Source organism: Panthera pardus, unplaced genomic scaffold (assembly GCF_024362965.1).
Source record: "Panthera pardus isolate Hobbes unplaced genomic scaffold, ASM2436296v1 HiC_scaffold_11, whole genome shotgun sequence".
Classification (NCBI taxonomy): domain Eukaryota; kingdom Metazoa; phylum Chordata; class Mammalia; order Carnivora; family Felidae; genus Panthera; species Panthera pardus.
In genome coordinates this window covers 41,787,597-41,800,346 of record NW_026526666.1, presented here as the reverse complement: position 1 = coordinate 41,800,346, position 12,750 = coordinate 41,787,597, and the positions used below count along the sequence as shown (strand labels likewise).

The following is a 12,750-nucleotide window of genomic DNA, read 5'->3' as shown; positions in this document are numbered from 1 at the left end:
ATATTGTACAGTTAGAGTATATTTATCTTTCATATTAACAGAAATTTGTGTTATTATCTGAATTATTTTTGGAAAAATTAGACTTTGGTTGGTTCCAGCAACTAGTGAGAAGTTGGGAGAATATGGGATTAAAACCTAACACCTCAGAATGATTTATACTTTGGGAGATTTCTGTTATCATTTTATCATCATATCATGCGGGGTATGCATCATTACATGGTTTGGTAGTGTATTTCAGTAATGGTACATTTAAGATTAAGATTCTTTTGGTTAGGCTATTGGGGCCATACTAAATTGCTGAATTTAATACCAGTGTAAAATAAATTGATTAACAACAAATGAAGCTTGCTTACAGTTTCTTGGGGACATGATTTAGTTGATGTGGTTTACAGAAATTAAGTTCAAGCTTGTTAATCTACACTTTAATTAGATTTCTCTTAAAATTAATTGGGCTTCATAGTTTGTTTGCTTACATTTTCTATAAAGAGTAGTATGTATTTGCAATAGCTGTATTAGCAGGCAACTCTGAAGCCACAAGTTTGATAAATACTGTTTTTTTGGCTGAGCAGAGGACTTTGAGATTCTTTCATACTGATGTGTAGGAACAAATTTAGCCCTTAAAAACAAACCAAGAATTTTTATAGTTTTACAGTATTGCTTTGCATATTTCAGATACATGTTTAGTCCTCATTATAATCTATTTTTTGAACAGAATGAACTCATAAAATCTTAGGTCTCTAATATTTATTTAACAAACATTTGATCGCCTAATATATGTCAGACATGTTATAAGGCATTGGAAAGACTAGGATGAAGGACATTTCATCCTTGTTTTTCGGCAACACAGAGACTAGTTTTGCAGCTAGGTAGGCATTAAAAATTACATGGGGTGCCTGGGTGGCCCAGTCAGTTAAGCGTCCGACTTCGGCTCAGGTCATGATCTCGCGGTCCGTGAGTTCGAGCCCCGCGTCGGGCTCTGTGCTGGCAGCTCAGAGCCTGGAGCCTGCTTCGGATTCTGTGTCTCCCTCTCTCTCTGACCCTCCCCCGTTCATGCTCTGTCTGTGTCTCAAAAATAAAAAATAAACATTTAAAAAAAAAATTACATAGCACAGGGGTGCCTGGGTGGCCCACTCAGTTAAGCGTCCGACTTCGGCTCAGGTAACGAATCTCACGTTTCGTGGGTTCAAGCCCCGCGTTGGACTCTTTGCTGGCAGCTCAGAGCCTGGAGCCTGCTTCAGATTCTGCACCCCCTCCCTGCCCCGCTCATGTTCTGTCTCTGTCTCTCAAAAATAAATAAACATTAAAAAAATAATTAAAAAAATAAAAATTATGTAGCACAGTAGAGTGGGTGGTATAATAATGTGTTTAGAAAGTGCTATAGAAACACCAAAGAAAAGCCTAAATTATTCATTGGGGGGCTCAAGGAAGGCTTCATATGCGTGACACTTGAAGAAAGGTGATCCATCAGGAAGATAATTGAGAAAGGGGCACTTCAGGCGGAGCAAACAACATGGATCAAGGTGTAGACTGGAGCCTGTTATGTCTTGGAAATACAACATATGTAGGGGAGTGGTGAGAAGTGAATCAAGACAGGTGGGCAGGAGATAAATCGCGAAAGTTCTTGTTTTGTACTTTTAGGCAAAAGGGGGCCACTGAGAATTATAAGAAGTCATAATCAAATTTATGTGTTTGGAGGAGATTGTGGAAGTGTTGAGTAGTAAAATTTAAATATTTTATCCATCTTTCTGCTCTCTTATGCTGAGGATTTCATTGAGAGAGTGACATATCCTGTAAGGGAAAATTAGAGGTTTTTCCAGCTTAGTACTGACTGCACAAATTCCCTGGCAGAGAATAAAGTGGGACCTCCTGACCACGAGAGAGATGTTATTCTTCTTTTTTGATAAGCAGCCAGATAGAACATTTAGCAATATTGAAAGAGCTTGGCAGCAAGAGGAAATACCTCAACCTATCATCTTGAGTCAAATGTCAGACAACACAGAATTGATGCTCTAAGACCTTGTCCTTTTCCTCTTCTGCAGAATCACTGTGGTCAGAGGATAAGCTCCCTGAGGGTTTATTTTTAGGGAGTGACATGAATTACAAGCTTAATTTGTATAATCAGGCTTCTAAATATACAGAGTACAAATTGCAGAACATATAAGAAATTGGGCTTAGTAATTTCCTCCTATGTATTAAGGCTCACAATCTTAATTTCAAAGTGTTTAATAATACTACAAACTGGTATTATATATGTAAGTCAAAATCGGTTCAGAGATTAAAGCAGTGTAATGAAAATCTTTGGGTGCCAGAAACAAGAGAAATAACCTGCTACTTGCCTTTGCCTCTTTTGTATTCAAGTTACATCTTATCAGCTTGGATTTCTAAGTCTAACACTTCACTAACTGGAGACCTTTGTGTGATTTAGAAAAAGGCCCATGTAGCCCTTTGGAAAGGGCACTTTTGAGATAAGAAAAAGGTTCACCTTCCTCCTAGAAGATGCAGGCCCAGGTTATGGGCTGACTTGTCCCACTGGTCAGTGTCCTTTGTGTGGTGTACAGAGTGACCAATTCTTGCTAGTGACCCTGTTAAAGTCTCTCGAACTGCAGACCTAACCTTAATTACTTTTTGTTTCACTTTGGGTTATCCAGTCATTTCTTTCTTCTTAAAAAAAAAAAAAAAAAAAAAAAAGATAAAAAGTGCTGTTACTCCTTTCTCTTTCTATTACTTGTTTTGCATTGGCAGCTGTATTTCCCAGTTAGGAATCACAGTTGCTATATTGGGCAGACATGCCATATAAAACGTTTTGATAAATAGAGAAAGCCAGAGACAACTGTTACGGAAATATCTTTTGGGTAGATCAATGGTATCAGGCTGTTTTTGTACATGTATGTATTTCACATAGTTAAAACTGCGTAAATCATAACACATCAAGAACTGATCAGTTTTTTCTCTTGTTTCATTGTAACTCATCACTATTAAGACACATTGAGGGAAAAATCAAGAAAATATCTCTTAGTTCTTTTACTTTCTGAAATTATGATGGTTTAAATTTTTGTATTCGACTTTTTTCTGTCTCATACTATAGCATTTTAAAACAAACCAAAATAAAAAACTGTTTGCAGTATAGATGGGGCAGGTAGCTGCACCCTTCAGTAGTCAGCTGGTAGAGCAGAGGACTGTAGACCAGATGGGGCAGGTAGTCATGTAAGATGGACAAAGAGCAGCAGGAGTCTTCTAGATTTCTTAATTATTGTAACAGATTATAGCAGACTGTGGAAAATAGCTTGTCAGCAGCAGGAACTTTTCCACTTTCAGTAAAACCACACAAAAGACAAGGTTCCAAATCATATTTAGGTTGCTAAAAATCATCTGGAGAATAGCTGCTGACATAGAAGTCAGATGACATTAGACATTTGGCAGCCTTCCTCTTCTTACTGGTGTTACAAAATCCACAGTGGACTTTAAAAGAAGAGTGGCATCTTTGGAATCTCCACTAGGATCTGCTGAAGTTAAAATAGACGTGATGGCTTCTAAGCAACAGAAAATAGAATGTGTCTAAGGATGGCAAAAGTGAGACCTGTAGAAAACCCATTTGGATTGGTTTAGAGAAGTAGATACAGGCCTGAAGTTCAAGTTCCAAGGTTGAAGTGTCTCTTTGTGTTTTCTCTTTGTTTTTGTTTTTTTAACTTTCAAGCAAACTCTGCTTTGAAAAAAAAAATACGTGAATTATGAGATTGTGAAAGAAGGAGCAAGGCTTGAATCCAGTCAGATTTTTGGCCTAAAATGTATGACTGTTGTGTTAAAAGTAAACATCATACCTTTATTATCCTTCCAAAGAAGAACATAGTTTATGTCTATGCATGAATATTTTAAAAAGTTCTGGGTGATTGAGATAGGTAAAGAGCAATGTTTTAAAAAGTTTTAGACTTGGGGCGCCAGGCTGGCTCAGTTAGTAGAGCATGCTATTCTTTTCTTTTTTTTAAGTTTATTTTTTGAGAGAGAGAGTGTGTGGGGTAGAGGCAGACAGGGAGAGAGAGAGAATCCCAAGCTGTTCTGCACTTGTCAACATGGAGCCCGAAGTGAGGCTCAAACTCATGAACCGTGAGATCATGATCTGATCCGAAATCAGGAGTCAGATGCTTAATTGAATGAGCCACCCAGACTCCCCTAGAGCATGCTACTCTTAATCTCAGGCTCATGAGTTCAAGTCCCACATTGGGCATAGAGCCTACTTTAAATGAAATGAAATGAAATGAAATGAAATGAAATTAAATTAAATTAAATTAAATTAAATTAAAAGTTTTAGGTTTACTATTTAAAAAGGTTAAGAAAAGGGGCACCTGGCTGGCTCAGTAGGTAAAGCATGCAACTCTTTCTTGTGTTGTGAGTTTAAGCCCCATTTTGGGCATAGAGCCTATTAGAAAAATAAAAGAGAGGAAGAAAAAGAACTATTCTCTTGAGAGCCAGTGTGGTAACATACAGCATTTTTTTTTTTTTTTTTGGCATATATTTTTTATATTTAGTCCCCCAATTATATGGAAAGCGTTCCTTTTTTTAAAAAGTTTGTTTATTTGTTTGTTTGTTTGTTTGTTTAGAGAGTACAGGAGAGGGGCAGAGAACGAGGGAGAGAGAATCCCAAGCAAGGTCAGCACTGTCAGCACAGAGCCCGATGCGGGGCTCGAGCTCATGATCTGTGAAATCATGACTGAGAGCTGAAACCAAGAGCTGTACTCTTAATTGACTGAGCCAACCAGGTGCCCCTGGAAAGCATTCTTTTAGGCACATCTAAGGTTAAAGATTAGGCATTATGTATGAGGCATAAGCTGCATATTTTAAGTTTATAAGAAAGTATCATAAATTTAATTAATTTAGAGCCATGTATTGGAAAAATAAGAATTTTAACAGGCCTCTGAAAACATGTAAAGGTAATGTAACAGGTAAAATGATCCAGATGAAATATATGAGAGGCCTTTTAAAAATAGGGATTTTCATGTCTTGGTTATGGTCACTTGGTGTAACAAGTTTTATTTAGTTTATATCAACAAATATTGAAGTGTTTACAGTGTGTTCAATGCTCTATTAAGAACTATAGGAACTACCAGGAAAAAAAATGAAAGGAAAAAAAACAGATGAGAAAGTCCATGAATGATTGTTACATTCAGGCAATAGTAATAGTTAAATAAAAATTCAGATAGTGTATCAAATTGTACATACTTTTTTTTTTACATAATATTATGAATAGGTAACAATTGTTGAACACTTACTTTACATGTATTAACTCATTTAATCCTTACACAACTCTATGAGGTAGATTTTACTCCCATTTTTCAAGTGAGAACACTGAGGAATGGAGAAAATAAATTTACCTAAGATCGTTATCCAGCTAAGTAGCAGAGTCAGAATTTGAATTCAAACAGTCTGGCTCCAGAGCCCACACTTTTGCTGTACTGCCTTATATAGAAGCAAAAAATTAGATAATTTTTGGAGGATACTTACAGGTGATAGTACTTGAGTTGCATTGTAAAACCACATGTGTTCTGGGTAGCATGGGGCAAGAGAGCAGAAGGAAAAATTTGTGTGTTGGAGAAGATGCAGGAGGAACTAAAGGCTTGATAAAGAATATATGTGGCAATAGTAATAGCAGTGAAAAATTATTTAGCACTTACTATGTACAAAGAACTATGCCTCCATAAATCTCTCACTTAATCCTTATGACAATTCTGTGAAATCAATATTGTTATTCCTAGTTTACCTTGATAACAAGTAGCAAAGCTGGGATCAGAATTGGGATCCAGATGCTATGTTAACTGGCTGACTCGAAATCTCAAGCTTTTACCCATTGCATTACTATGGCAAGTGGGTGTATAGTGAATAGTACAGTATATAATATAGTGTAAGTATAATGGTTTAGTATAATATATAGGAATGTATATATAGTATATAATAAAGTATACTATATGGCATAGACTATATGTTATATAATTCTAGTATGATAATATATAATATACAGTATAACATGTAGTACAGCATAAAGTTCAGTCTTTTATTAATTAATAGAAAAGAATATTAGGTAGGGTGAACAGACATTATGGAAGTCTTTGAAAACCAGACAAGGAGCCGTTGAAGATTTTGACTGGAGAATGGCTTTTTTTTGTTGTTCTAGTTACAATAAAGCATTCTTATCCATAATTAGGCTAGTCCTGTCTAACAGTTACACATATTAAATGCAATAGTCTCTGAAAGCATTTAGCAGAATAGCTTGGGTACTACTTTTAGTCACTCAAAACATGTGAGTTGAGTCTGAATCCTGTAGAGCTTGTAAACTCTTTGCACTCTAGATAAGATATGAGAAAGGAATGCCCAAATAGTACTGTCCAATAGCAATATAATGTAAGTGACAAAATGTAACTTTAACTTTTCTAGTAAGTACATGAAAAAGTAAAATGAAAGAGGTGAAATTAATTTTAGTAATATATTTTTCTTAAACCTAGTTTATATTAAAAAGATTTTATATATTTTGGTACCAAGTTTTCAAAATCCATTGTGTATTTTACACTTACAGCACATCTCAGTTCTGACTAGCCACATTTCATGCGCTCAGTAGACACACATGGCTAATGGCTACTATGTTGGACACCACAGCTCCATAGTTTCATAGCATGGAATCTGGTGTCAGATGACTTCTTTTGAATCCTGCCATTCCATTTCTTAACTGTGTGAGTATGGACCATTACTTAACATTTCTGTACCTCAGCTTCTTCATATGTATGATGAAAAAAAAGAAGAGTACCTACCTCAAAGGATTATTGTGAGAATTATGCGATAATGTACGTAAAGCATGTAACTTGGTTTCTGGCAAGTAGTAAGTGCGAAATAAATGTATGTTGGTTTCATCATACTTTTATTGTCATTAAATAGTAAGCATCTCTTAGTTTCCATGTCTTCTTCCTGCAGATAGTTGATTATCCCCACCAAAACATTCCCACTTAAAATCCTAAACCAATGACTAAATAGCAAAGAAAGATGGGTAAACTAGGAGGAAAAAGGTCGTGAGTGGTATATGCATGGCATTAGAGTCTCCCACAACTACTGGTATTCCACTATGGGGTGCAGATAGATTGTTTTGATTTGCTAGTATACTTAACAGACTCATGAGATCTTTTGACTTTTTGAACTTAGCATCCCCTATCAGGGAATAAAATTCACGTTTAATAATTCACAGCTTAACTGCCAATGTTGAAATACTTCATTGTCTTTTCTGCTGTCAGCCATTTGGGGCCAACATACATAGATATATTGTTTCCTCTCCTTCTATGTAAATCCTTAGAGGAAAGTGTTCAAAACAAAACAGTGATTTATCTCACTCTCTTGTGTAACTATCATGTAGATCAAAAAATAAAACATTGCTGGGGTATATGGTTGGCTCAGTTGGTGGAGCATGTGACTCTTGATCTTGGGATTGTGAGTTTGAGCTTTATGTTGGGTATACAGATTACTTAAAAAAAATAAAATCTTTGAAATAATAAAAATAAAAAATAAAACATTGCCAACTCCCTAGAAGGTTCCTTGTACCTGGTCCTAATCAATACCCCTCTCCCCATTCCTAAAACTAACCATTGTCCTGATGCTCATGCTAATTACTTCCTGGCTTTTCTTATTTGACCAACTAAGTGTAGTCCTGATCACTGTAGTTTAGTTTTGCTTGTTTTTGAATTTTATGTGAATGAAATCATACATATAATTCTTTACTCAACATGTGAGGTTTATCTTTATTCTTGCATATAACAGCAATTCATTCACTTTCATTGTTGTATACTTATTTCATTGTTTGAATATATCCCAGTTTGTGTATTCTATGGTAGGAGAACAACTGTGTTTTTTTTTCCTAGTTTGGAGTTGTTGTAAGCAATGTTGTCATGAATATTCTTATGCATATAAGCATGCACTTCTGTAAAAAAACACCTAAGGGTAGAATTGCTTGTCACAGAGAATACAGTCTTGAACTTTCATTATACTACCAAATTCTCCAAAGTGGTTCTGCTAATTGACATTTCTACTACGGGTATGTGAGTTTTCAATACTATACATCTTTAACAAAAAATTGCCATTTTTTCCAACTCATATCATTCTGGTAAGTGTGTAATGATTGTGTGTGTGTGTGTGTGTGTGTTTTCTGCTAAGAAAAATTTGGTAAGAAGTTTCTGAAAATACTGACTAAAATGAAACCTTTGGTTTTCAGTTTTCCATGCTGTCGCAGTCTTTCAGTACTACAATCAAGAATTTATACTTTTTAGAAAGAGTATTTTATCTTTATTTTAAGTTTATTTTGAGAGAGGGAGAGAATGCAGAGAGAAAGGGAGAGAGAGAATCCCAAGCAGGCTCTGTACTAATAGCAGGGCTCAAACCCATGAACTGAACCGTGAGATCATGACCTGAGCTGAAATCAAGAGTCAGACACTCAGGTGAAAGAGTATTTTAAATTTTAATTTGATTCATGAAAGCAAGTAGTTTGAGATATTACTCAGTATTCTTTATTCATGCTTTTTATTGGCTTATCTAAAAAACAGATGTATTATTTCTCTTCATAATTTAAGCTGCCATTCCAGGAAACATAACAATTACTGAAATGAGAGGTATGGTCTGTGATTTACGAAATTAGATTTAATGAATAAATCTTTCCATTCCTCTGAGCCATTTTTCTTTGTTAGATTTTTTTTTTTTTTTTTTTTTTTGAGTAAAGTACTGGCTGGTTACTGTTGAGTGATGTAAAACAGACTTTTAACAGCCCATGGGTATGTCTGAAAGGTAAAGTGACATAAGATAAATGTCTGTTCGACTCTGAAAATAGCAAAAGTCCTATGGAACCAAGATTTAACTTAATTGACTTATAATTTAACCCACTTTAAAAGTGGTTTGGCATAATGAAAACTGTACTGTGGTTTCTTTTTGCATAATTAATACTAACAATGGAAAAGTAACAAGATAGATAAAGGTGTGAAAGTTGTAAATGCCAGTTCAGTTTTGTGTGTACAATTAAGTTTGTATTTGTGTGTGTAGTTTTTAAAATCACATATGCACTAAAAAGAGAATAATGGGAATTTTTCTGGATAATTGAGTGTCCAAAAATACCAGTCTTATAGCTGTTAATAAGTGCAAAACCAATTATGTTGTTTTGTTCTCAAGTTCAATGAAAAAATTTAAATTTCCAAAAGAATGTATTTGGAAAATAGAATAGTTTAACCTCTGATAGTGTTCCATTAGTCATTTAGTAGTGGAAGGATTTTAAGCTGTGAGGTTAGGTACTTTAAAATGATTGATGTAACCTTCATCTGAAAACAATTATAATTTAAACTTGGAATATAAATGGTTAAATTGTCAAATATGGGCCCACTAAATATAAAGGAGGGGAAAAATACGCTTTGTGTATGGTTATTCTTGATACCTAATAAGAATGAGCCTTGTACCAAGTATGGCTTGTTAGCTTTTCTGCGTGGTTTAGAGTTTGGAATATAAATTGGTTGCAACCCTTCTGAGTTGAAAATAAATTAATGGTTTCCCTTTAAAAAAAAACAAAACTACTCTTCCTGTATAGAATCACAAATGTTTGTGTTTTCTGGTACTTGGGGGTTTTAAACAGAACTTGCAAAATTTCTGGTAAAGGTAATGAATTTAGTTTGGGAAAAAAGATGGAATAGAAATTTGGATGAATGAAAGCCAAAAAGAGATTCCTGCTTCCTTTTTTTTTTTTTTTTTTTTTTTTTGAGAGAGAGAGAGAGAGTGCAGTTGGGGAAGGGGCAGAAGTAGAGGGAGAGGGGCACCTGGGTAGCTCAGTTGGTTGGGTCTCCAACTCTTGATTTCAGCTCAGGTCATGGTCTGCCTGTTTGTGACCTTGAGCCCCACATGGGGCTCCTCACTTACAGGGGGTGCAGAGCCTGCTTGGGATTCTCTCGCTCCCTCTCTCTGCCCCTCCCCCACTTGCACACACATGCATATGGCTGTACACTCTCTCTCACAAATAAACTTAAAAAAAAAAGGAGAGGGAGAGAAAGAATCCCAAGTAGTGTCTGGTGCCCTGCTCAGAGCCTGACACAAGACTTCATCGTACTATGAGATCATGACCTGAGCCGAAATCAAGAGTCACATGCTTAACCAACTGAGCCACTCAGGCACCCCTCTGGTTCTTTTTTAAAGAAGATAAAGTTTCTGACAAATTTAGCAGATAGAGACTCAATATGAAAAATCAGTATATATTTTGTTCTTTGTTTTTTCATACTTGTGATAAATTTTAAAGCATATCAGTTGTTTGCTACAATATAGACACATCTGTAAGCAAGTACAGTATTTATTTGAAAATTACAGATTCCTGATGATAGTATGTGAAGGTATTGGTACCCACATTCAAATGCCCCATGTGTTAATAGGTAGACTGTCTTGGCATGGCCAGATTAACCATTCGCCAATGTATTTAAACTTTTTCAGCCCTTATAATCGAGACAGTTGTATTTGACCTTCAAGTAACCAGAGTAAACATCAGCCCTGATTGTTTTTGGCCTTTGACATAGGCCTTAAGGACTGAAGAATAAGTTCTTCATGAATTGTTTTAATTGATCAGTTTATCACAAGTAACTGACCAGACAACATTTCATGCTAATAATTCATTTAATTTGAATAAACTTACCAGTTCTCACAACTTGGTCAAGGCCACTTGCAACTAATTTGCTCTGTTTCAGCTATCTTTGGTATGTGCTGATTTTACAACATGTCATAGATAATCCAGCTCTAGTTATTATTTACCAGTTTAAAATATTACATATTCAAAAGCTTTTTAAATCTGATAGTAAGTTTAATTAATTCCCTTTTAAAGTAAAAATGTCTGCTTTATAGCACTTTCTCCTCTGCTCAGCAGCATTTCAGAATCACTTAAACAGTGAATACACTTTGAGAATCTTATCAGATTATATACCATTGGTTTGTATTTATTTTCTTTTAGGTTTCAGCCTAAATAAAGATGGAAAGAAGGAAGAAAGGGAAGGAAGGAAGGAAGGGAGGGAGGAAGAAAGAGAGAAAGAAAAGACAGGCATAGTATAGAATGTCAATGAGAAGGAATATCAATTTCTTCACTTTTCTTCTTTTACTTTTAAGATAAAGATACAGATGTCACCATGAAGGGGAATGTGGATGAATTTGGCCTGCGAGACACCTTGAGCGTCGCATCAACTGATTCCTTTGCTTCAGTAGCAGAGGTAGGACTGAGAATTAATTCCTCATTCTTTGTCACCTAGAGAGTACAGTTTTGCCATGTGCTGAATATCAGTTGCCATTTATGTAGCATCTACTATGTGGTAGATACCAGCCTACAAAGATGAATCTAAAATGAACATGAGTTTAGCAAGGGAGCTTGTAGTCATTTTAGAGAGGTGAACATGTAAACACATATTTTAGAGGGGTGCTGTCATATTCTGTGGATTATGGGTGAGGCATATAAGTATCTTCATGGAAAGTAATATAATCAGAATTTTTAAAAATGTTTAGATTCCTTAGCTTAGAAATCATACTTTTAGATAATTTTTTTCAAGGAGGTGATCAAATATTTCTTTATAAAAATAATCACTATGTGATTTTAACAATAATGAAAAACTGAAACTATTCTAATGCCAAATTATAGTGCATACATGATTTGAAATATTGTACTGCCAAAAACGTATTTCCATTTACTTTTTTTTATATATATAATTTATTGTCAAATTGGTTTCCATACAACACCCAGTGCTCATCCCAACAGGTGCCCTCCTCAATGCCCATCACTCCCTTTTCCCTCTCCCCCACCCCTCATCAACCCTCAGTTTGTTCTCAGTATTTAAGAGTCTCTTATGGTTTGCCTCCTTCCCTCTCTGTAACTTGTTTTTTCCCCCTTCCCCTCCCCTCCCTGGTCTTCTGTTAAGTTTCTCAGGATCCACATATGAGTGAAAATATATGGTATCTGTCTTTCTCTGCCTGACTTATTTCACTTAGCATAATACTCTCCAGTTCCATCCACGTTGCTACAAATGGCCAGATTTCATTCTTTCCTATTGCCAAATAGTATTCCATTGTATATATAAACCACATCTTCTTAAAAAAAATTTTTTTTTGATGTTTTATTTATTTTTGAGAGAGAGAGAGAGACAGAGCATGAGCGGGGAAGGAGCAGAGAGAGAGGGAGACACAGAATCCGAAACAGGCTTCAGGCTCTGAGCTGTCAGCACAAAGCCTGATGTGGGGCTCGAACTCACAAACCGTGAGATCATGACCTGAGCCGAAGCTGGACCCTCAACCGACTGAGCCACCTAGACGCCCCATAAACCACATCTTCTTTATCCATTTGTCAGTTGATGGACATTTAGGCTCTTTCCATAATTTGGCTATTGTTGAAAGTGCTGCTCTAAACATTGGGGTACAAGCGCCCCCATGCATCAGCACTCCTGTATCCCTTGGGTAAATTCCTAGCAGTGCTATTGCTAGGTCACAGGGTAGATCTATTTTTTAATTTTTTGAGGAAGCTCCACACTGTTTTCCAGAGAGGCTACACCAGTTTGCATTCCCACCAACAGTGCAAGAGTGTTCCCTGTTTCCATTTATTTTTAATGACATGGGAATGTATGTTAAATGAAAAGTGTGGTATATAAGGCTTTATATAGAGAGTATGATTGTAATTTAGTAATAAGAGAACAGAAAACATGTATGTAGTATATAGTATAAGTGTTTAGGCAG

At 35.7% G+C, this 12,750-nt stretch overlaps 1 protein-coding gene across 3 annotated transcripts in view; it reads left to right on the top strand.

Moving 5' to 3' along the window:
* The window catches only part of MIGA1 (mitoguardin 1), a 105,563-nt gene that overhangs the window by 58,034 nt on the left and 34,779 nt on the right, over window positions 1-12,750 (top strand). For all 3 annotated transcript variants that reach the window (XM_019413877.2, XM_019413876.2, XM_053893646.1), the window contains one exon: window positions 11,143-11,243. In XM_019413877.2, the coding sequence (XP_019269422.2) occupies window positions 11,143-11,243 (101 nt within the window). The remainder of the gene's footprint in view (window positions 1-11,142; window positions 11,244-12,750) is intronic.